We start from the raw sequence: 25352 nt of genomic DNA on the forward strand, positions 1-25352 counted from the left end.
TAAAGCTGTGTGAAGTGATTTTTGACCACTAGGGGGCATACTCCAGGGTCCAAAATAACTAGTCATGACTGGTCACCTTCTGAAGGTGTGTTCTGCTTGAATGCAAAGAAGAAAATCAATGTAAAAACACAACAAACAGATGTCAATAGACTGTTTTCACAGCAGACACACAGCACAGGTGTAAATAATATCATTAACGATGGCTAAATTCAATTAACTGTCTCAGTAAGTTATGTCGGTGAGTGAGTGCTGGAGCTTGTTCACCTAAATGCAATAGAGCAATCATTAATGTTATTAATTCCACCTGTGCTTTTTTTGCTCTGGACGGTGTAAATTGAGGCAAAGACATCTTTGCACAAGTTAGAAATGTAAAACTGGAGTGAAAAGTTTGCTTTTATCCTGCTGATGTGTTTGCAGTATGAGAGTAAATAATCCGCCCAGTCCAATGTTACTTGGATGTTTGACCCTCATGTTTGATACTACAAGGTTGTTTTAAAGGGTGAAAGTTTCTCTGTGCTCACCTTAAATCTGACTTTAACACATGATGATTTGTGACATCACAAAAGGCAGTCGTGGTCCAGCATGCAACTTATACGTGTGTTATAAGTGTGATGGGCAAATCTGAAGCCTCTGGTGCTCATACACCGACTTCACAGTGAAGAAGACATCTTGTGTCCAGTATTACACTTTTGAAGTGATTTTTTTGCATTTTTATAGATTCTTGAAAACCACCCATATCTGACACAACTTATTATCCCAAGTATAATAATATAATAAAACATGTCTGGATATTTACAATATACAGCTTGTATGATCAGACCAATGACTCAATCTCCCAAAACGTGGCATATTTATCACAAAATACCCACATTACACAGTACAGTATTTATTTACCATGCAAAATATTGCAAATATCCTGAGATCCACATCTATTGGTAAACAATCACTGACTAAAATAAAGGCCACTTGCTCCCCTCTTCCTCTTCCCTTTCAGTTTCTTTCCAATGTTTCTTATCCTCAATGAGCACATGCAGGGATAACTGGGTGTGAATTCAATCTTTGAACACATATTTTTGTCCTATGTGTTTTTTAAGAGTATTGAAAAACACAGGGGGGGCACATGCACACGTCCTCTCCGATCATCAGACTCTTTGTGGACACAAAGAGGGCGTATGCTGCAGGAGGTCTGTGGCCCTGCAGGCTCCGCCTCTCTGCATAATGTGCCGGGTCCATTGAAATCAAATGGCCAGACAGCAGAGACGCACAACAGCAGCACAGCGGCTTCCCGGGACACTGAGCCAGCGGCACAGACAACAACTACTCTCAAGTGTCCGAAAACAGGACTGCAAACATGCCTTGCTTCTGACCGGTAGAGACTTTTCAGCTGAGGGACGAAAATAAGCAACTTTTTTTTTTATTAATCTGTACGAAGCGGATGGAAATCATTTGGGAATACAGCTTCCTCTCCTCCTCCACTGTGGTACCCTGAACTCAGACTACAAAGGGACGTGAGGTCGGGCACTGGTTAAAATGGATACTTTCTTTTTAGAGGTAAGTTAACCTCGTTTTTCTACACAAAAAAACAGCACAGGCTATTATTTAAAACCATTTCCAGCGCGAGTCCTAAATTATTATTGGGATCGCGGCGGGTCTTTTGTTTTGTTTCAGCATGTTGGGTTGTGCGCGTCTCCACACTGATTTCAGACCAGTTATTATGCCTCTAAAGAGCTCGTTAATTTATCACTAAAAAGCACCACTTTTTCACATCTACTTTTCTGTGTTTGTTGTCTTTTTGTTACCTTCTCATATCCCAGACTATCAGGGGTGTGCTTCTCTGCACTGGGCTGGTCTACAGGATGCAGCTGTAATGGGACCTTGATACTGGGAACTTTAATACATGTAAAACATCTCTCCTCCTCTGACAAACAGAGACAAACAGAACTCAGGACTGCATCACTGCCATTCTTTATGTGTTTCTCCTCTATTTCTTGCTCCTCTTTTGTAGTTTTTATTTGTGGCAAAGAATCCAGCAGTAGCTGCCTGTTGAGGCTGGATGTGTCATCTCTAAATCAGCCCAGACACACACAAGCTAAGGAGAGAATAGCTATAGTTCTGATTTGTCATACCCTTGTGACTCAGACAAGGACTCACAGAAAGAGAGACAGGGTGTGTGACTGAGGTGAATCCTCCTCTGACAGACCCTCTATTCACCTCTTGTACCTGACCAACAGCGTCAGCAGTGTTGTCCCCTCGAGGATGTGCTGTGACTCCCGGTGTTGGTTTCCATATGAGGTGCTCTTTATTCTCAACAGTGGCAAAAAAGTTATAACTTATGCATGTCATTATCATCACCATTATCAATGTTATTATCCCTTTTTTGAGCTTATATTTACATGATCAGTTGTTAACATCATGTTGGGAGTGAGATCTACATTTAGACTGATAATAGGAATAAAATTGTGCTACTTGAGGTCTTCCACTCATATGACAAAGACTTCTGTTTGACCAAAGCTATGTTAATCACCATGGAAAAGTTGTATTTATTGTTTTTCATAGTCTTTTTATTCAGTGATCTAATATTTTTAGTTTAAAGGATGTGATCAGTCACAGAGTTTAACTAAACTACAGGATACAGTTTGGGGGAAATCACTGAGTTCTTGTCATTTTTGGCAAGAAAGTGGTCAGACTGAGCTACACTTCTTTTTATCTACTGGTGACTTCAGGTAAATGATAAAGGCATCAGCCTTTGAAAGCCCATACAGGTAGAACCATGCTGACCTACATTGTGACTTTCAATATTCTGCTGTATAAGCAGCGAACACATTGAGCTGAACTCAATTCTGGTTCATAATCTGATTTTATTAGATGGATATGCTGTGCAGAGGAAGGTTATTATTTCAGCTCTGAGAACATTGTTATAATTTGGTGCGTGTCCTTTGTCCTGTACAAACTGTGAGAAATTTCCCCTGAAGATTTATTTGACTTTATCCAGGTTTCCTTTTTTTATTATTTTCTCTAATATGGTTATGTAGTACATTACTTTTCATCCTGAAATATAACCACCTGCACTGATCCATGTATCTACCAACAGATGTTATATGGATCTAGTTTCTATGTCTAATTTAGTCAGACTGTATCCATTATTAATATTTTATGTCAGAGCATTTCAGTTATGTCAGATCCCTTTTCAAATGACACTTTTGGGCTCATTATTTTGCCACTATATGTAAATTGGATGACTCACTCTGACAACATCATAGTGACAATACCATGCAGAGAAAAGACACATTAACAGAGAATCATTCATCTTGTAATCCACTCCATCCAATAAGATAATCATAGTACATGCTTCCTTTGTAAAGGTTATAATATTAAATCAAATATATTATCTTGAATAAATATAGAGCTAATCCAATAGTTAATAATGAAGTGTGACGTAAACTAGCTTTTTAATCAGTAGAAACTGTAGAAATAGGCAGTGAAGCAGGTGTATCTGTGATGGTTGTTGCTTTAATATAAATGAATGACCTGCTCTGTCTTTTAAAATGACTTTTGAGTAAAGAAAAGAAGCCAACATCCTCAACGACGTAGTGCTACCAGTGTGGATTTAATTAAGCAGAAATACTGGAAGTGAAGTAAGATGAGGATTAAACTGAGCCAACTCGGTGGAATCAAGTGCAGCAGGATAAATCTTCAGCATGATTCATTACAGTGCCTTCAGTGAATCTGCTCTTGACAGCTAACACAACTTGGATGTCAGTGCATGAATGATATGATTGCAAGTGCAATCTGCTTCTTGATCTGAGAGGACGCAGATTCTTTTGCAGGTCAGGTTCATTTAAGTTAACCGTTTATCAAGTGTCTGGCAGTGTGTCTAGTGCTTATCTAGAGCCAGCTTTCCCTTGCACGTCGTCGCTCATGGTGGTTAAGGTGGCAACGGGGGTTAGCAATAGTGGCAGGTACAAGGGTGTATGCTCAGAGGTTTATCCTGAAAGCCCATCCTGTCCATAAGCACGGCCTTTCCTCTCAGGAGCTGACACAACACCATAAAACCCTCAGTGGCCTGCCTCCACACCCAATCCGTCCTCTGAATGGATATGACCCACTAAACACACACAAATACTGGGAGTGTTGTCGGAGATCTTGTCAGTGCCTGCTAACTTCTGCTGGATTTGGCCATCCTAGACTTCCCTGTATCAGGAAATATGGCTTGTGTGGCTTTCTGTGTGTGTGTCTCTTCCCATATTTTTTTTTGAACATAGCAGAATCCCTTAGATATTTTATGCCTTTGTGAAACATCCTGTTGACAAAACTGGATCACGGCTATGTGCATTTCTAAACTTGGTAATCAGTTCCTTTATAGCAGCAGCTGCTACACACTGTAAAGCCACATGGGGATCTTTCCACACCCGTTAACTCCTTCCTAGCACAGCCTTGCATTACACACCAAATTCCTTTCTCTCAAAGATATTCTGACAAGAGGGAATCCCAGATTCCCAACCCTGACCCCTGAAATTCCTGGTCATGGCCGCCTGTCATCCAAGCATTGTAGAGCTGTGGTGGCAAGCTTTAGGTTTCACACCATCACCACCACCCCACACACATACAGACAGACACATTCTCCCCATCCTGATACATCCTTCGCAGCCCTATGTGCTGTTTATGTCTAGCTCTTTGAAGCCGGAGCCATGCATCGGCATGCTCGGTAAGCATTCTGTGGTGAAATGGGTAATGTGAGAAAGGCCAACCTGCTCCTGAGTGTGGACTATTTTTTTCTTGCGATGGCAGGGTCTTTTCTACCCAGTTGTCACTTCCTCCAGCTGCCGCTTTAGAGAGCTGAGAAGCCATCTGAGATCGTCTCTCTTCACCTCCAGCCATGCGAACGGTTGATTTTAGTAAGGAATGAGGTCAGGAAGTGAAGTTAGGATGCAAGGAAGGAAGGAAGGAAGGAAAGGCACAAAAATGGTTAATGGGTCTTGCATTCCTTTGAATCTTTTCTGCAGCTGTCTTAACACGTAATTAAACTTAAAGAGGTTATTGTGTGCTTTACTGCATCAAAAGGGAGATTTTTTAAACAAAGTTGCTGAGAGTGTCGTGTCTGAAAGTTGTGGTAAATTAACAGTGCTGACTGTTTCTGAACAAACAGAGGGAGGTATTATTAAAGCAGCGGTTTATGTGTGCGTCAGCACAACTCCTGCAGCTTGGGTACAGTCTGGAGGTGGTTTAATCTGTCACAAGAGCACTGGGACTAATTACCAACAGCCATTGTCTGACCACACGCCAAATAACATGGATAATCCTTGCTCATAATGACACGGATGCCTGGTGTAAGGAGAGGTAGTTTAAAGGTGCAGTGTGTTGGATTTAGTGGCATCTAGTGGTCAGGTTACAGACTGCAACAAACTGTATACCCCCCCTCCACTTCCAAGCGTGTAGGAGAACCTATGGTGTCCGCAAAACTTGCGAAAAATGCAAAAGGCCCTCTCTCTCGAGCCAATATTTGGTTGTCTGTCCTTGGCGGAGCAACATGGCGGGCTCCGTGGATGGGAACCTGCTCCCCATGTAGATATAAAGGGATCATTCTAAGGTAACGAAAACACAACGATTCTTATTTAAGGTCATTATACACTGATTAAAACATACGTCTGAATATTTTATTCCATTTCTGCCAAGTCCATTCCGCAAGATGCCGCTAAATTCGGAAACCACAGCTCATAATAAAAATTTGGAATCTGTTGAATTAGGATTTTCCATTTTAGCACAACAAATATTTTACTACATTTTATTTCTGCTTTGAAACTAGAATCTACTCTTGGCTAATATCTGTGCCTCTCCTTTTCACCTGGCTAGCTGCATTTACAAGAAATGCAAACACAAGTAACCTGACCCCTGTATATCAGCGAGCTGACCATCATGGGGAGTTCAGTGCTGTGATAACCTCCTGCTGACACCATGTTATTGACTTTAGCTTTAGTTTGCTACATCACCAGGCTCTTTGGACAAAGCCTTCTGTGTTTGTGGTGATTAGAGGAGAAGGATACCTTTACCTTTCCACAGTTTGTTCACTAATAGCAAATAATGCAGAACAAGAGCTTGTCGTCCTGTCTATTCATGACAAAGGACAAATAATTGCAGTATGAAGTGACAGTTTTATTCATGGAGTCTCCGGTGGTCTTGTCTGCTTGTCCACACAAAACCAGTAACCTTTAAAGCAGTAATTTGATATTTTTGGAAAAACGCGTGTGACTGGATTGTCACTTTCTCTTTCCTGTCGAGAGTTAGATGAAAAGATCGATACTACTGTCAGTCTGTATAGTAAATATGAAGTTACAACCAGCTGCTGGTTAGCTTAGCAAACTTAGCTAACTTAGCAAAAAGACTGGTAACGAGGGGAAACTATCTCACCTGTAACATGTCACATCCCAATTGTTTTATCAATGCGAAAACTAAACTGTAAAAACAACAAGTTGTGGTTTTATAGGTTGGACTATTTTTTGGGCAAGTGCTGTAACTTCCTGCAACATTTTTGCACCTTGATTTTTGTACAAATTAAACAAACGAGATATAATTATGAGCTAACAGGCTAATAGGCGGATTTGTCAGACATGGCCAGACTAGCTGTTTCCCCCTTTTTTGTCTAGTCTTTACACTAAGCTAAGCTAAATGGCTGCTGGTGGAAGCATATTTACTGTACAGACATGAGTGTATTGAACTTCTCATCAAACTCTCAGCAATAAAGCGAATAAGCAAATTTCCCAAAATGTTGAATTATTCCTTTGATAGCTGAGCCTTACTGACGACCCGCCTGATTCTGGTATTCAACCCCTCATTACTCACCCTCCCCTGAGTCCCTTGTAAGGTTTGACTGAAGAGCGTCAGATCATTTTATAGGTTCAGAGCTCACAAAAAACAAAACCTACTGACGTTCGATCTGCTCTCCAACACCCATCCTTCCTGTTCTCCCTGTGTCTGTATCCCTATCACAGCAGCCCTGGGTGTGTCATACTCTGAAATATAAATCACGTCAGGGCACTTGGGCAAGTCACTAATTTGCCATCTCAACAAGGCTATGATGAAAGAGAATATCCTCAACCACCGTCCACTAAATCTGTGAATTAAAACGAAATGAAGAAATCATCGCACAGTCATGCAGAGTTACGTCTGGACTTGTACAAGCAGTTGCTCATACAGTAACAGTCAACCGTTTGGACACACTTCATCATTAAAGGGAATCTGAAGGTGTGTCCAAACTTTTAACTGGTACTGAAGTTTAATCTACTTGCGGTCCTCCTGTAGGAACAGGTACATAAAAAGAGTCCTATTTTCTTTTTTAATCAAGTACATGGCAAATACTTTGAGAGTTATTTAACATTTCAACATTAGTAGTGACATATTTCATTGCCGAACAGATTGTCACTGCAATCACCAGCAAGTTTCTGAATGAAAGAAGAAGATTTATGCCCCTGTACATTAAAACCAGATCAATCCTGCACTCCACAAACATAAGAATATTTTTTTAGCAGATTTGCGTGCAGTGTATTTATCTGGGATACTTATCCAGAGAAAATTAAAGTCTACCGCCGCTTACCCCGACACATTAAAAGTCTCTTGGCCTTGACCTTGGCTACCCTACCTGACAGACACTGCGAGCTGGTAATAAGTGTATTTTAAATCCTCTCAGTTAAGAGGTCTTGTCTGGCAGCTTAATAACAGCCAACCTGTGATTACTGCTCCCGGCCCAGATGTTGACTTTCCTTTTTTAGCCCCCTATGATTACTGCACACAGAGGCAGCCTATTACAGGATCTCGCCTGCGTATTTCATTTTCCTATGTGTGTAAGTTAAACACATCACAATAGCCACAAGGGAGTATAGCCTAAGGGAAAAAAATACTTAAAAAATATAAAATTGTTGACTCTCATGATTATTATTGCCACAGTTGTTATTTAATCTCTAATTGCCAAGATGAACACTCAGCTGTGTTTAAGTACATGTCCCACGCTGCATGAGTCTTGAATGTCCTGAAGAGTCTAACTGGCACTTTGGTGCTTAACAGAGGCAAACAACCCAGCATGGTGCAACTCATAGTCATGACATGTTAGCATTCCCACCCATTCCCAGTCTGGTTTATTAGACATGAGTGTGTGTGTGGTTAGGCCTGAGGCTGTTGAAAGATCATATACCAAGATACTAAGACTCACATGAGGTGGAATGTCCCATGTTTTCATGACTCAGAGGCCCTGAAAGAATGAAAAATGCTTTCCCCAGAAGAAAAACATAATTCTTTGTAGTCTTTGTTCAGCCATTCCTGGAGTGAAGTATTGCATTTTCTGTGTTTTTTGAACTTTCATATGCTGCATGACGTCACACATAAAGGCAGGGTTATACTTGAAACAAACTAGTACGCAAGAAGGATCATCTAGCCATGTCTGAAGGCAAAAGTGTTTATAGCTGTGGCAAATGGCCACACTTGAAAGCAAGGTGAAATGGAGAGACGTTTTAATTGTTCAAACTTTTGGACAGTCTCTCCTGGAAGACATTTGTATTGTTGCAGTCAAAGAGAGCTTGCCTGGCCAATCACTGCACAAAGTAGGAGTCAATTTCAGTTTCTAAAAGTCACAGAATTGTTGAATGCAGCCTCCCCAAATCCTAACATCATGAGGGTGTTGGGGGATGGGGTTCAGATGCTCTCCGACCATCTGACAAGCACTTCTGTGGAGCATACTGTCACCTTAACTCCAATGCGTTCAGTCATTTTCACCACAGTAACATTATCCTGACCTTCTATTTTCCTTTATGACCATTATAGATTATCCACATAAATAATGTGCTTTAAATGTGATAAAATATATGCAGAGAGTTGGAAACTGTGACAGTATTGGAAGTAGTTGCATGTTTTTGTCATTTAGTCAATCAATGAATTATTTCAGCGAAACAAACACATGTCCACAATTATAAACCATGTAAGACAGGAGGGTCCCCAAGAGGCAGAGTGATCAATCTGGGCCAGCATGAAGTATCGGTGAAGGTCATTGGCAATGTAACCGGACCCTGGTCACCGTTCACAACCACTACTCCACTGGCCGTGCCTCAGATGACTCACAGAGTCAGACAGACTCATCCTCTGTCTCTGACAGTCCTGACTGAGCAGCATTCCTGGAATATCTCTGGGATTCCTGCTGTGTGAGCCCATAACAGTCCACTGATGAGTCCAGAGAGGGTTAAACAAGTAAATGACAGACAGGAGGAAGAATGACAGGTGACACTGTAGAGATTGTAAGTCATGAGGCTTAGCTGACAATCCAATCACAAATGCATCAATCACATCATTTGCTGCCTCCATGTCCCATCCTGGAACCAGTTCTGTTGTTAAAAGAAAGTCATAACCTCGAGCACAAGGTCATATGCTTTGATCTGTGTAGAACAGTATTGGGAGGAAAATATGTTCACACAGGATGTAAAACAGAATAATGTGCCGGGGGTCTGTGGCAGAGACTCAAATGTTCCTCCTCTTTCTGTTGTGCTCCTGAAGACATCATTTGTAATGCAAATTCACTTCAATACACTCATTAGCAACACGGCAGATTAGCTCCATCAGATGATGATGGTTGAGGTGCTTGCTAACACCCCCACACACTCAGGCACATAAACACATGATCCTGTAAAAACATGTACTTGCTTTACTCGCTAGATTTTTATTGTGACTTAATCGTTCCCTTTGGTGTGTTAATGAAAATAGCTTAAAAGACAGTGTTGACAACAAATTGCTGCTGCAATGCAACTTAGTGAAACAAATACATTTAAGTCATCATTGTTAGACCTCCTTCTTTAACAAAAACAACCTTTGAATATAAAAATGAAGCATGACATCATTCAGTCAGTGAGCCACATGTCAGATTGCCTCACAGTGTTTACCGATGAGGCTGCTGCCTCCAGGCCGTCCAGCTTTAAGTCTCTGTATAGCTGCCTCTGCAGGGGGTTCCTTGGAGTCAAGAACAGTTGATGAACTACACCCTCCATCCTTATTCTGTCAGGCCCCCACCAAAGACTGGGGGAAGCCCTGTTCCCCATGGGACTCCTCCTCCTCCATTAGCTAATTCCTGATCAGCTGCTCCCTTCATCATTTATTCATCCGTCTTCCAGCACAGATGCTGAAGGTTGCCTTTAATCATCATGTGATTTTTTTTCCCCCTCGGTCACCCACCCTGCTCTTCCCCGCCCTCACCCCGTGCTGGCTGCAGGCGTGGGCTGCACCCTCTGCAGCAGGCAGACATTACAGTGGCACAGAGGAAACAAAGACAGAGTACTGTAGAAGCACATTTTTATTTAATCGCTGTTGGTCTGATTTATTCTTTACTGCTGAGCAAATATATACAATATGATTAGCCTGGTGGCAGTGGTTGGGCTGAATCCTTGGAAAATATGTGCAAGAACGTGGATGAGAAACACTTTTCCTTTCCCTCAAGAAGCTACTGAAGAGCTTTGGAGAATGGCTCTTAACCCCTGATTGGCCAAGTGGAACTTCTCACTCTGAACAGTAGAAAAAAAATTAAATTCCAGTTTGATTTCACATACATATACACGAAACAAAAGAAAACATTTGAAATCAGTAGCCTAGTTTTCATTTTCATTCCCACATTTATAAAAAAAAGTCCTTACATAGACGCAGCTGAGTCAAACTGTTGAGGTAATAAGCAGCTGGTTTCTCATGTTTGTGATGTGGAATTATATCCAGTAACTTTCAGCTGAGGTTGGGTTTTTTGTAAGACGTAAGGCTTTCACCCTACTGGAAAGTTTGTGGCCAAAGACCTAGCGGGACCTTTGCCCAGATCCCTGTCCCAGCCGCACTCAGCCTGTTGTTTAATCTCACCAGCTACTTGGCAGATTCCTCCTCGTTCCACTCACTCAGCATTCAGGAGATTTGGTTACAATCCCTGAATTTGTCTTTGGTTCCTTTTTTAATGGATAAAGCAATAAACCCCTGCATTGTTACCTTTATTTTTCTTTTTTTTGACGGGGTTCTGCTGGCAACGTACAGTCTTGTGACTTTATTGGTTTTTGTATGGCCATTATAACCACATTTAAAAAAGGAAAAATGAAAATGTTTAATAGCAAAACTAACAAGATTATTGGAGTCCACTGGCTGACAGGGGGCCTTCTGTTCTCTTCATGTCTGCATATGTTTCCTCCCACAGTTCAGAGACATGCAAGTTAGGGCAAATTGGAAAATCAGGCTGGATTTTGATGGTTTTTATTTTTTACTATACTTATTTTTGGTTTAACATCAATACAACAGACTAATTTCTTGTGAAAACACACAACTTGCAAGTGCCAATATGCTGTTTGACCTTATTAAATGCAGCTCAGCCAGTCAATGTCCTGGACTGCACATCTGTCCAGGCACCCTGAGTGGGGTCACATAGGGTTAGCAACTTGGCCTCATGCCTCTCTCTTGTTATTGTAATGTTGATACGTCTTGGTGTTTGAGGTGTAAATAGGGTGCTGGACCGCAGTCCTGTATAACGAGATGACGTGTTGAACATTTGCCTCTAAATTACATGCTTTAAGTCAGTGAGAACTTGCAGTCTAAGACAAACAAGATAACCAAATAATTATAAAAAACAAAACATGAATGAACATGCAGAGGTGAAGAGATTTGCAGCAACAGCTGAGTATCCTTTGGACTGCGTTTGTGCCAGTGCCTGGTGGATACGTTCCTGTGTTTGGTTTATCTTCCTCCACATCCGGGCATGACAAATTAGATGCTTGTCAGGAATCCAGCAGAACGTACTCATCCTTCTGCCAGGCATCAGCCCTGGCCAGCAGTCAGCCCTACCTGCAGCACCAGCAGCCATTCACTGCCTGCTGTCCGCTGGGCAAACGTTCACTCACCGCTCCCTGAAACCACCCTGTGATCCAAGAAGTTAGCCTATCATAACTAATTGTTCAACTGTGTCCATGTTAGACTGAGTTAATTAGCTTTCTTTTGTGCTGGCTGATGGGATCACCTGATACTGTCTGCGCTCATGCTACACCAGACAGCAGAGAAAGAGCCCATGGCACCTTGTACTGTGTATGCTCTTAAATATTTAAGACGCATTCATTAGCAAATCTTTGAGCTTGATGTCATTATACAAGCTGCGGAAACTCAAGCCACCGACTCTGGGATCACATCATTCAGCCCGTGTGGTTTCTGTGTCAGAAAGCATGACGGGACATCGATGTGCAGCCTGTTTTCGGGGGGTCAGATTACCATTGTCAGCTGGTTCTGCCTCAGCGGTGCTACACGTGCTCAGTGACATGGCAGCAGATCAACTGTGCTTTTTATTGGAGCTATTAAAACATCTGGCGATCGTAGGCACGGGAGTGGGGTTGACACCTGGTAATGAAACCCATTGAAGACTGTGCTTCATTACTAAATGAACACTGTACTTTCCAATGATTATTATGTAAGAGATGGTCACCATGTTTCCCTAGTTTAGTTAGAATGATCAGTTGTGCTGCAGCAGGTGATTGAAGTCTGGGGGACTTAACATGAGCCCGTGCCCCTTTGTGTCCCAGTTGGCTTTTGTTTGGGATATTTCCGCCTGGTTAACTCCTGAGCTCTCAGTCAGAGGTGGTTGCCTTTGTCTTGACTTCGTGACAAGGCTTGAGGATGGAGGGGATAAGGGGGAGGAGTTTTGGTGACACCATCTGTTGCTGAGACAGTTCATCTCTACTTTACCCTCCAGCTTCAGACTCTTTCACCACACACACGCTCACACACAAAGACATGAGCAAATGGACAAAAACATCTGGTGTTGGCTTTCTTGAGCCCTCAAGTTACTGCGAAACCCCACCTCACCTCTACCAACTGAAATTGTGCAGGCTGATAGTTATCCTGACAAATACTGTGATTATTTAAGACAGACCAAAACCTCCTGACATAACATGACATTTTGGATGACTTATATTTCAACTAGACCAAACCATGATTGCTTCCTCAATCTGTGATGGTTTGTGGCAATGTACAATTAAAATCTAGAAATGTGAGCTAAAAAATATGTCAAATATGGGATATTCTTATTGTATATACTGTATATTAAGGGTGCAACATCATAGAGAAGGTAAGGGATATTAGTTGGAGAACACTGGGGTGTTGAAGTTGTTCTTAGTTGACCACCTTTTATGTTTAAAGGGAACATATGCTTTTTGTGAATTTCTGTTATTTTTATACTGTTATGATGTTGGGTGTCTATGTTAAACATGGTAAAAGGTCTAAAACTTGAGGTGAACGTATGTAAAAATGCTCCTTGAAAGTCAAAAGTCCAGGCCTCAGCCTATTTGTTGTGTTTGCAAAGTTACTTCTACTTCCTCCCTGTGATGATGTCAGATTGTTTGCACAAACAGACGGCCGTCTGTCCCGTAACCTTTGTTGCTAAGGTTGTTACTAAGGTTGTTTCATAGGCTGCTCGCGTTGTCCACTGGCATATTTTGGATCAGATTTGGACTTGAACATGTATGGATGTATTTGAGAAGTTTCCATTTTGATTAAAGAACAAGAAAAACAAGTGAAATCCTACCGCTATAGTCAGCCTGCGGATGTCTGCCAAAGGGCGGCTTCCAAGAGCTGGCCAATCAGAAAAGAGTGGGCTCCCTGGGACGGGCGCCTTAAAGATACAGGATATGACAGGATATGACATATCAAGCACATTTCAAGGTCAATATTTTTATTCTGGGGCAGTCTGGTTTATCTTTGTATGACTCACAGTTCAAAATACTCCCTATTTATCTGATACTGGTCCTTTACGCAGCCCCTCAGTTCAGCCTCTGTCTGAAACAGGCCATTTTAGCTCCTGTCTCTTCAAGACCCCCGTCCTGATGAGCCCACTCTGTTCTGATTGGCCAGCTCTTGGAAGCTGCAACAAACTATAGTTGTAGGATTTCAATACTTTTTCTCTTTCTTTACTCAAAATGTCAACTTCTCAAATACATCCATACATTTTCCAGGCGGAATCCAATCCAAAATATGAGAGTGGACAACACAAACAACACATGGAAAAACAAACAACTTTAGCAACCAAGGCTATGGAACGGACGGCCATTTATGGGCATGTGTGACAATGTTTTCCCTTTTTTATTTTCTATTTTCAAATATCTGAATTATCATAGAGCTAGAGGACTGTGTACAAATAAAATACAAGTTTGTTTTTTTTACAGTCTTTAAAATATTAAAATCAATTAAAACAGAAATAAAGTGACCAAAAATGATTTGCTGAATCCAATGAATGTGCAAGTTTTATTTGTTAGATGACTTCTGATGTGGCTGTTACTGCCAATTTTGATTTTAGTGTCTGATGGGCATTTCTCCAAATCACTCTGCACAGACGCTGGTGCAGCAAGCCAAGCTGGCATTAGTGTCTTTATAGGCCAGCTTGTTGCTGACTTTTAGTTTACCATATAGTTTAAGCAAATTAAGCAAGTCTTATCTGTCTTGATGGTGACTAGGCATTTCTTTGAGAAAATCCTTGTTCCTATGAATGTAAAACCTCTGAGACTCAGACTCAGCAACTGAACCATATTTGCTTCACTAGAAGGTTCTTAATTGAAACAATACTGGTTTTCCATGTCATGGCTTGCCCACTGTCTTATCCCGTGTAACTTCTCATGTAATCTACCTATTGTTACAGCCTACCCCCTGCATGTTTCTACACTTTCTCAGATCCACTGAAGCAGTTACAAATACAAACAGCCTCCACAAGATGATGACTCACAGCAAAATTCTGCTGAATTCAATCCCTTGTGATTTCCAGTTACATAACAGCAACTGATCTTCTTAAAATCTATAGAGTAAACACTATTAATCTCCTGACTGGACCTCAGCGAACTCACGTGAAGCAGCTTTTCCTTGAACAGGCCATGCATGCCAAGCTGGTACCAGGCAGGCACAGTCGGCAGTCAGGTCAGTAGGTGTTCATGTGTGGCCACGTGTCGGAGAACATCTCTGTAATATTCACGTCCCAGCGTTTCTGTTTGTCTGCCTGTTTTTGCAGACAATGGGGGGCGAGGCATTATCAAGTGCTTGCACCCTTCCTCTTTCCCCTCTCACTCCCCCCTCAGCCTCCTCTTCCTAATTTACACGACCCCCTTTATCCCACTAACCGTTGCCCCCTGTGGTTTAAGAGAGCCACATTTAGCTGTGCTCCATTAGCCGACTCAGAGAAAAAAAAAATCCTTGATGATGGAAGTAGGTTTGCAGACTGGCTGGTTGGCCATGGGACCCTTTGTTCAAGAAGGAAGCCTTAAAATAAAGAAAAAATTTGAATTAATAACAATTTTACTCTAAGCTGTTGAGCAAGTTCATTTAAAACAATAATTCTTTAATATTGAAATAATTTCCTCTTTGTCTCTGTGATTCAGCAGTTTGAATCACATAAACATCTAGTCATGTATTAAACAAAAGCATCTTGATCTTTGTTCTGTCCCTGATAGCAAACACATTTGTGCTCCGTGGATGAAAGCGTGTGTGTGCACACGTGGCAGCCTGTTTTTAATAGTTAATGAGGATTGATGTCTGGAAGTGGTGACCTTGTATAAGGTTTCCAAGTGGAATCCATACATATTGATCCTTTCGGTTTTATGCTCTGTTGGACACACAATTCCTTTTTGCTCCACGTTTCCCCGGCCACCTCAATGGTCGCACTTGTGATGATTAATTGTGTTTAGTCGGTCAAAGACAGGCTTCTTGCAAGAGAGGTTCGACTTTCAGCCCAAAGTTCTTTAAACTGCACATCCTGTAGTCTTCATATCTTCAATTAGCATTGTTTTACTTACAGTAAAGACCAAAGACTGATGAAATACAGGGTTTACCATTGGATGGTTTTATCTGATTATTATTGTTTAACCAAAAGCCACATTTGGTGTTTTGACTTTGACAAAGTTGGCTTTAGTCATCTTTAGTCATCCATTTAGACCACGGGGTCAGACAGTACAGACGCTCTCTCTCCACTACAGTCAGTAAAACACAACGGGGTCTATAAATGTATCTTCCACCGCCGTGAGGAAATGACAGTCCGTCTGAGCAATCAGCCTCAGATTCCTGTTATTGCTCCTGGTTACTGAGCTGCCAACAAACATGTCGGGGAAGGTCAATGACTCCACATTGATACACAAACATTGGAGACCAGGCCACCCACATCAGCTGTAGTGGTGGTGTTGATCTCTCTCTTGAACCAGGATGTGATGTGAGACTGTCGTGAGAAGTGTGTTCAAATATAGAAAAGAAGAAAAGATGCTGGGCAGAAAAAAACATTTGTATTGATCCAACTGCAAAAGTGGCAAATGCTTATCTGGAGTCATATTATGTTTTTTTATGGACTAAACAAGCCTGCACAACCAAAGACTGAAAGCCTTTCTGACAGTGTCAGACTCTAAATGTTAGTTTGAGTCTCTGACACACCCTCCGCATGCAGGCCGGCAAACAGCTCTTCTCTACTAAAAGGCAATGACAGTTTAAAAAGAGGATAACAGTGCCAGTTTGGTGCGGTAAGGGAGTAGCTATGTGGCACAGAGTGCTGAGCAATGCTGAGAAAAATGGAAGAAATACAGAGAGAACTAGAGGGCGTAACCCCTGCTTTCCTAGAATAATTTCTGCTTTTCTCTCTAACTGAGAAACTATTACTCAACTGTCACATTCATATTACACCTGAGTAAGATGTTTTTAATGCTATTTCTAGAGTGAACGTCTCCTTCCTTTTTGTTCATCCTTAGTAGATGGTCTGCAAGATGCCTAAAACTATGATTGTAATGCAAATGTCCAGTACTTTTATGAACCAGATGACTTCAATGTGAGCCCTGTGTCCAGATGCTAATGGTGTTGTGCTGGCTATTATGTTGCAGGAGGCCCGTGTCTGGCTGAGACACAAAGAACAGCTCCTCCCCTCCACCGTCACCTCTTGTGATGATGCATCCCTGGTCCTCACCACCGATTATGGGAAGGTAAGAAGACTTATTTTTCACTGCTGAAGCATCAATACTGTCAATGATTCATATCCTTCTTGTCTGTCTTCACCATGTGCTGTCACATTTTTCATGGATTTAGAAGTCCACCCTTAAGGTTAAGGAGATAGTTTTTAAATCAACACTGTTCAGTCTTTCTTATGCATATCATCCTTCTAATTTATCATTGGCTATAACTGACATAGTGAACTTGTAATCCTCCCCTAACCTTTCAGTTAAAATGTGCAAGGGGAGGGGAGGGGTCTTGTGTATATGTTAGAGGGTTAATTGTTCGCACACATGTGTTTCATCTCTCGGCTCTTCCGTGGGATCAACACCTTTTGTAATAAAGTAAGAATGACAGGAATGAGCTCCTTGTGACAAGTCATTGGCCTGAGCTTATCTGTTTGGCAGTGCATGGTGGTCTTTGTGTCTGGAGGAAATCCTGCTAGAGAGAGGGGGGTTGGGGGGTGGCGATGGACGGTTAGAAAATAGCTGTGAAAATGAAATGGATTGAAAATGAGCTTTTCTGTACCGCTCGTGTCTTATGGAATGCCTTTGTACTCAACAAACCTTATGAGCAGTGTATAGGATTGCACACCAGCTCCATACGTTCACCGTCTGTCCAAACTCAAATGCAGCCGCAGGTCTTTGAATAGGTCAAGGCCTTAGGAAGGAACAGGGAAGGGCCCAAGGACCAATTCTGTCCACAGGATTAAGATGTATACCATCATTTCCACAACAACTACAAGCCAAGACCCACAGAGAAATATCACCTTATTCTGCAGCTGTAAGAGTTTTAACGTCTTTCAGCTCATTGTGCTTTTACAGCCTGAAACTTTCTAGCAGGCAGCTAATAAACCCACTCACTGTATACAGTACTACCTACACAATGTCAAATAGCACAGTAAGTGCATTGACATCCACCTGTTTTTATGCACATTTTCGATTTGCACATAAGAAAACCTGAGTGAAAACGCAGGAAATTTGGAAAAATTATGAAATGCTTGAAGCTTGTGATTTATACGTCACTCAAGCTTTTGCTCCACTGATGAGACGAAATAAGCGTCACACGAAAAACATCAGATCTGTGTAGAGCGAAGAGGAGACTGTAACATTCCTCAAATTAATACATGACACAAACATACATGCCATATTTCCATCACTTTAGGTTTGACTGGCCCTCTTTTAATTATGTTGTCAGGCCCTGTTCTTTTGAAATGGTTTAATGGCACCTGACTGGAGAATTAGCACCACCAACTGTTTATCTTGATACGCCCAACTCCTAAAATCAACATAACAGTAGTGGATGGAAATGCATATTAGTTAGCTTTTTTTTGACAATTTTCTGGAAATTCAGTTGAAATTTATGCTACATTTGGATGGAAACTTGACTACTGACAAAGCTAGCGACTAGCTGGTGAACATAGTGAAGAATTTAGCAGCTTAAGAGCCAGATATGAATGAATGAATGTTACTCTGTTTCTGCCAGATGTGTAAACAACTGTTTGCTCACATGTGAAACTAATAAATGCTGAATCCTCTTGTTCTCAGATTGGAGTATAGTCTGTTGGTTCTCTATGATCCATATCAAGGTAACACTGTAAGACAAAAAACACTGATGTAACTTTCAGTGTGCATGAATGTGAGAAAGGAAGAACAAACACCTTTCTGTCTCTTTGAAGATGCAGATGAAAAGAACAGAGACATCAAACAGTGTACACCTTCATATCATATCACATCGCATCTTGTCTAATAAAATTAAATCTCTTTTTATTACAAGACAAGCAAGTTTAACCTTTTTCCATGTGATATATTATTAGTGTCATAAGACCAACAATTTGCTGCCAGATATGTCACCTTGGCATGAGAGTGAAGTCCACGTGGACCACAAGTGATGAAGCACGTGAATTAACAACTACACAGTAGCAGATCATTAGGGCATGTGTGTAGTGCATGAGTCGTTCTGTAGAGTTTCCTGGACCCAGAGCAGGGTGGTGTATAAAAGGTAGAGAGTCATAGAGGACATATGAGAGATGAGAGGGAACATATGAGCTCATTCATGTGCCCTTCATCTTCAGCACGTTTGTTTAACGATTCTGTGGTCAGTGGTGAGGATTCTTGTAGTGAGAGAGTGGCACGAGTGAGTCTGAGCGGTGGAAACATCATCAGTCACAGCTAGGAGGGATTCACTGCACCAGGTCAGAGGTTGAGTCTTATTTATTGTTTAAATACGACCAGGAAATACCAGCAGGGTGCTGTTCTCAGTCCAAAAACATTTCACCATTCTCAGTAGGATTGAAAAAGATAACATTTGGTTAAAACAGCCGGGCAGTTGGATCAATGTGATCTTCACGTGTGAGCCTAGAATTTGTTGGTCAGCAGGCCAGACATATGGATGTCTCCTCTGGCTGCAAGTCCTGAGACTCTGCAGCCAGAATGAAAGGAATGTGAGACTGATAAACAGACGGCCTCCACGTTCAGAACCGCTGCCTGACCTCATGTGATCCTCTGCTCCTGGACCACATATCTGCTGAGGTTTATTTGCGTTTCCTTATTTAGCTAAAAACTTTATTTAAACCAGCAGGCTCAGGGTATTATAAACGTCTATCTTCACTGTGTCTTAATGTTTTACATCTATGTGCCATGTCAGAGGTGGTTTGGTAAATGTATCCTGGCAGCATTTCCCCCTCAGGGCCGTGATATACCATTATCCATTGCGTCAGTGCTCGTAGTAAGGTGCTGCTCCCTGAGCTTGCAGACTCAAGACAGCACTACCAGAGTGTCTTTAACCACATGGCCTCGGCTTTAACGGGCTGACCTGGCTGCTGCCACATTAACCATCATATCAGCATTCATCATTGTCTTTTCCCGGTACACCACAGATCTGAAGGAGAACAGTGAGATACAGTGAGCAGGCACACTGAAGCCAAGAGATAAATGTCTTGTGGCTTTGTGTGTTTGAGTGCATGCATCCATCTGTGTATGTGTGTGTGTGTGTGTGTGTGTGTATGTTTTTTTTTCTATGGCCAGATGGCACCAGCTGGATTAATAGTGTGTGAGTTATTCCCAGTGGGGTGTACTGTGCACATGTAAAGAAAAGCAGGAAGCGAGGTCTGTCACCTGAACTAAATAGCTGCTGCCGGTGATGTCATCTTTGTCTTACACACATCAATAACTGTTGTAATAAATTAACAATAAAGGAATCCCGAACTGTGTTAGTCTATAAGGCCTAAATAGTGTTTTTACGCATGAATCATTCGGCACATATAGTACATATTGCTCATATTTTATATCTGTTGCTAGGTAAACTTTATGGGGAAAAACAGCAAAATTATGGCCAGACGTTTTGTAACTGATGTAGAGCTGAAATGATTAGTCTATTGATTTGTTAGACGATCAATAGAAAAATGATTGGCAACTATTTTCATTATTGATTCACCACTAATGTAATTTTTTGGACAAAAATGCCAAAGATTTCCTTGTTACAGGAAATCTCTGGTGAGGATTTGTTGCTTTTCTTTGTCTTATGTGGTAGTAAAGTGAAAATATTTGTGTTTCTAACTGTTGGTCGGACAAAATGAGCAATCTGAGGATGTCAGATTGAGCTTTGGAAAATTATGATGGCTGTAAATTGTCTCTAGACTAAGTGAAAGAGATGAGATACGTGTGAAGCTGTTCAGGCCCTGTAGACATACAGTCTGTGAGGTTTAAAATAGGTCATTGATGGCCCCTCAGTCTTTTCTGGATTATTGGTCAATGGAGCCATTATGTGAGCCTTTAATTGAGTGATGTGCATTCATGAGTGCGCTCACAGAAGTAACGTGCTCACACAAACATTATTGTAAGAATCTGCGTTTGCTGTACGCCATGTTAAGAAATATCAATATAAAGATATTGCCTGATGTCTCAGTTAGTTGTAATACTACATAAAGCCCTCTGTGTGTACCTCACTAACTTGTTTTCACAATTTTCACCATTAATAAGCCTAACGCACCCCCCATGTCCCCCGGGTCTGGGTGGGATCCCCCTTCAGCAGAAGGATTCACTGGAGGACAGAGAGAGAGTCAGACTGAGTAAAAAAAAAAAAAAAAAAAAAGAGACAGAGGCAGAAACAGTGATGAACAAGACTGTGTTTGTATCCACAAGCGTGTGATTTTTGTTTCTCCTCATGTGTTATTTCTAAAGGCTTGAATATATGTGCCAATAAAACATAAGTTCACTGGGCCTCTGAGCCAGACCCCGCCTATACGTGAATATTCAGCAGAGCTGCTTGAACAAAGCAGCAGCAGGGTGTGGCTTCAGTGAGGAGGAAACAAAAGGAAAAGAGCTTTACAGCTGCAAGAAAGTTTTAAAATTCAGATGGTTGCTTTAGCGTCATCATCAGGAAATTTAGTCTGTGTTGTTTTTGTGAGACTTTTCAATTCTTTGATAGGTTTAATTCATGAGAAGTTCTGTCTAAATAAGATGATTTATCAGGGCTCACCTAATAGTGCTGGAAATATTTCTGTTTGTTGTCTATTAAACCTTTGACATTTTTGTCTGTGTAAAATATATCTCATGCGTAATTCGCAAATACAAATGAGTCTGGAACATCTCAGTTCATTTTCAATTTCCAAGGGGCGTTATTAACGGGCACAGACGAAAATGCCTCTGGACGCAGTTGGATAGACCTACAACCAATGAGAGCAACAAAATGTGTGACATAGCATTGAGTGGCATAGCCCTTTGTAGCCCTCTGAACGAGAAGGGTCTATCTTGCAGACCTTCATGACACGCCCACCTGACCCCTGACCCCAACCCTAACCACCCCATTGCTCATGCCTAAACCTAACCAAGTGAGTGTGTCATCTGGTAAAGTGGGTGTGTTGTGTCGATACTGCGAGTCCGCAGATAGACGTACTTGCTCTGTACAGTCATTGTATCAAACCCGCCCCCATATTAGATAAATGGTTGTGATTGGCCCGACCCGGACCAGGTGGGCTGGAAATCTGTCTGAACGGGAGGTGGAAGTTCAAAATTCATAAATCTGCCACAAATTTAAGATAAATGGATGAAGTTTATTGTCTGCCATTTTTAGTTTTTGAGTGCTCATTTTTTGTAATGGACCAGACTGCTGTGCAAAATTTGGGGTGTTTTTGTTCATGGGAATGCAAATTTATTAGAAGAGGGAGGAAAGAAGGAGTACATTTAAAAAAAAAAAGAAAATGTAAGAAAACAAAAGAAAATACTGGCAAAAACTATTTGCTCTCTACTGTATCAGTTTTTTAAATATCTGCAGTTCACCATATTGTTACAAACTCAAAGGAGGTTTTAGGTTTTAGATTTTATATCAGCAAAAGTTTCAGTCTATTGGTGTTTATTATTTTTTCTGTTTTGTGTCTAACCACGTGGCCAGCAGTGAGCTGTTGCAGTATCAACACCATGCACTGTTTGGTGAGAATTGATTAGTACAATGAACAGCTTCACCAATCAATCACATGACACATGTTGTTGTAAGTGGCATGAAGTTGCCTCCAGCCATCATTACATCACTCAAACTGTTCACACTGAAGAAGCTACAAACAGGCCACGTGAAACAGGCGTTATGGCTGCTGTGGACTGACTGTAACCATGAACAAAAATTAAATAATGACTTTAATTACAGCCCTTATAGCCTTTGTGAGTTTTGATTATGAGTTGAGGTAAATTCATACATTCATACTTTGAAACTTTGAATTGGTTTTATTAGGTTTTTGGGAGTTGATAATGAATAACAGTGTTATATCACTGTGGTCGAGTCAGGCACAGAATCAGGCTTTTGTTGAAGTGTTGTTATTTACACCACATGAGTCCAAGGCTGACCGCTCTACAGCTCCTACGGGGAAAATGTTCCAGTGTGTCTAATTTTATAACGGACTACAACAGAATTTTACAGCATCTCCCAAGAATTGAAACTGAAACAGTAAATAGTATTAGTCTGCGTCAGTCTGCGTCTAGACCTTATCTGGTCTCATGTTCCATTTTAGTCTCCATTTAGCTTTATCTACAGGATGTTTTGTACAAAGATGTGAATAAATATTGATGAGAAATGCAGTGGCTGTGAGCTGGAATGAAACAAAAAATAAAACCAAGCAGGGAAAGACCAGAGTGGGGCAAAAAAGAGGAATGTGAAAGCTCTTTTGATGCTGGGAACTCCCGCTCAGTTTTCTCCAAGCATCTCTGATGTCTCAGGCATGAGAAACTCTCAGAGGCCCGCTCTGAGAGATCTGAACAGAACATTATTCATAGGAGATCAAAAACAAAGGTCGCAGAATATGATAAACAAACACATACATATTGAGTATCTGCACACACACAAAAATATGAACTTCTTTGGGTTATATATTATTCTGGTGAAGGTGCTTTCCTAAACCCGACGCCCTCACTGCAATCAAGAGTGTAACGCGGCCCTGTAGCCTCTCATAGTCGTTTGTTATCCTGAATTATTTTTTCTTGCAGCCCCTTTAGTGCAACTTTGAGCTTTGGGAATGTAAAGAATGCTAACACAGGCGCTTGACGTATCCCAGATTTCTTTGGTTTATTTGATTGAGTGTTGGACACAGTGTCTCATCATCAATGCTGACAGAAAGTCAACGCCTAGGAGGCAGTTTATATTCCCCATTTTACAGCGCATTTTTTGTTAATTTGACAGGATGAATAATTGTTATTATTTACATTTTATCCAAATATACTAGTGCAAGCTCAGTATTACATTATCCTGTATAAATGCACCGCTGTGTCCAACGAAGGCAAACATCGAACAGTGATTGTTGTTTTTCTTCATCATGAGCGGATTTTCATATCTTAAGTCCCATAGATGCTTTAAAATGATCATCTACCCCCTTTATGTAATGCTGTTCAGAAGGGAAATTAAAGTTATATTTTGCAATCATTGCATTTTCAATTGTTCATTAGATAATAGGCAGAGTTGTCAAATAAACAGGTGTTGATGATGACGTCAAGCACGTTAAGCGACTGATGTAATTGAATGTAAAATGATAATGCTGATTAAGGATGTGGTACAAGTGAAAAGCCTGTTTGATTTATTCGTCAGTCAGGGCTCATGGTGAATAGTGAATCTGGGCCAATTTGACAGAGAGGAGAGGGTGGAGTTAAAGCTGAATGTTTAGGGACAGCTGGCTGTAAATCTGCTCGATGGATGACATCACTGCACATGCTGCCTTTCTCCCCAAGGTCCTCACCCTTTCAGAAACCTTAATACAACAGAGATATGTAGCAAATCACCGATGACTGCATTGTTATTGTGCTTTTCCCTCAGCATACGCCCGTTCTCTGATGGCCATCTAAAGCTAAAGTGGACACGGCTGTCAAACTGCAGTATAATTAAAACATATTTTCCCTCATTTTTATACAGATTCACTTTAGTTAATGCTTTTGCATAAATGTGCAAAAGACAAAAACCACACATACATATCAGTGCAATGATTTCTTAATACAGAGGTAGCCTTTTAACACTGAGACCTTCTTTAGAGTTTTAAATATCTGCCATGTAGAAGGATGAAAATTAGCATTTTAACATAGAGGATGGTGTCCACAGTCAAATTGCTTATACTGTTCAACTGACTCGTCCCACTGCAATGATTTGATAGTGCCAACATATAATACTATAGATAAATACATGGGATAAGTGTAGGATAAGATGAGTTAGCATAAGGCATGACAGGGAGCATCTTTAATTTGGCAGTGATAGAGGCTTTACAGGCTTTCTTGTGATACTATTGACTTTTTTAAAGCTGCACTGATCAATTTTTTTACATTAACAATGGATTGAAAGCTACTATGTGCAAGTGTGTCTCCACAGAACTCAGTAGTGTCTTTTAGCTCGTCGTTTTCATTTATAGCCTTCAACTTTGCTGTTTTAGTTCACTCACCGCTCTAAAAGTCTTATTTCCAGCAGCAGCCAGCAGCTATTTTCAGTGGAAAAAAATCTGACACTACACTTCCTGCCCAGCATCAAACAGCAGACAGCTAATGAGCATAGTGGATCATTTAGCAGCAGAGCCAGATATTAGCTTCAGGAGTGGGTGGAAACCAAAGAAGAGCTATAAGGAGAGGGATTTGATAGGTGGACACAAACAAGACTCCAAATGAATGTTGCTCCATGTCTGCTGGAGGCAACTGTCATGTTCACCAAATCCATTTTATATGGTGATAATATGTCGATGTTGTGTTTACTTGTTCCACTGCTCGAGGTTGCCAAAAAATATATATGTATCAATGAATTCTGCTTTAAATGTATAATAGTATATGATGTTTTTTTGACTATTACAGAAAGATTTTGGTACCTCAGATTAATTCATTTCACCTTCAAAGAATCAACTAAACCCTTTTAAA

General features: G+C 41.0%; 1 protein-coding gene across 1 annotated transcript in view; it reads left to right on the forward strand.

Moving 5' to 3' along the window:
- The first annotated feature begins 1246 nt into the window (after positions 1-1246).
- myo10l3 (myosin X, like 3) overlaps positions 1247-25352 on the forward strand; it is a 55357-nt gene continuing 31251 nt past the window's right edge. Inside the window, exons 1-2 of the mRNA XM_067603421.1 lie at positions 1247-1551; positions 16878-16976. Coding sequence (XP_067459522.1) covers positions 1531-1551; positions 16878-16976 — 120 coding nt within the window. The 5' untranslated portion in view covers positions 1247-1530. The remainder of the gene's footprint in view (positions 1552-16877; positions 16977-25352) is intronic.

This window comes from Thunnus thynnus, chromosome 11 (assembly GCF_963924715.1).
Source record: "Thunnus thynnus chromosome 11, fThuThy2.1, whole genome shotgun sequence".
Lineage (NCBI taxonomy): Eukaryota > Metazoa > Chordata > Actinopteri > Scombriformes > Scombridae > Thunnus > Thunnus thynnus.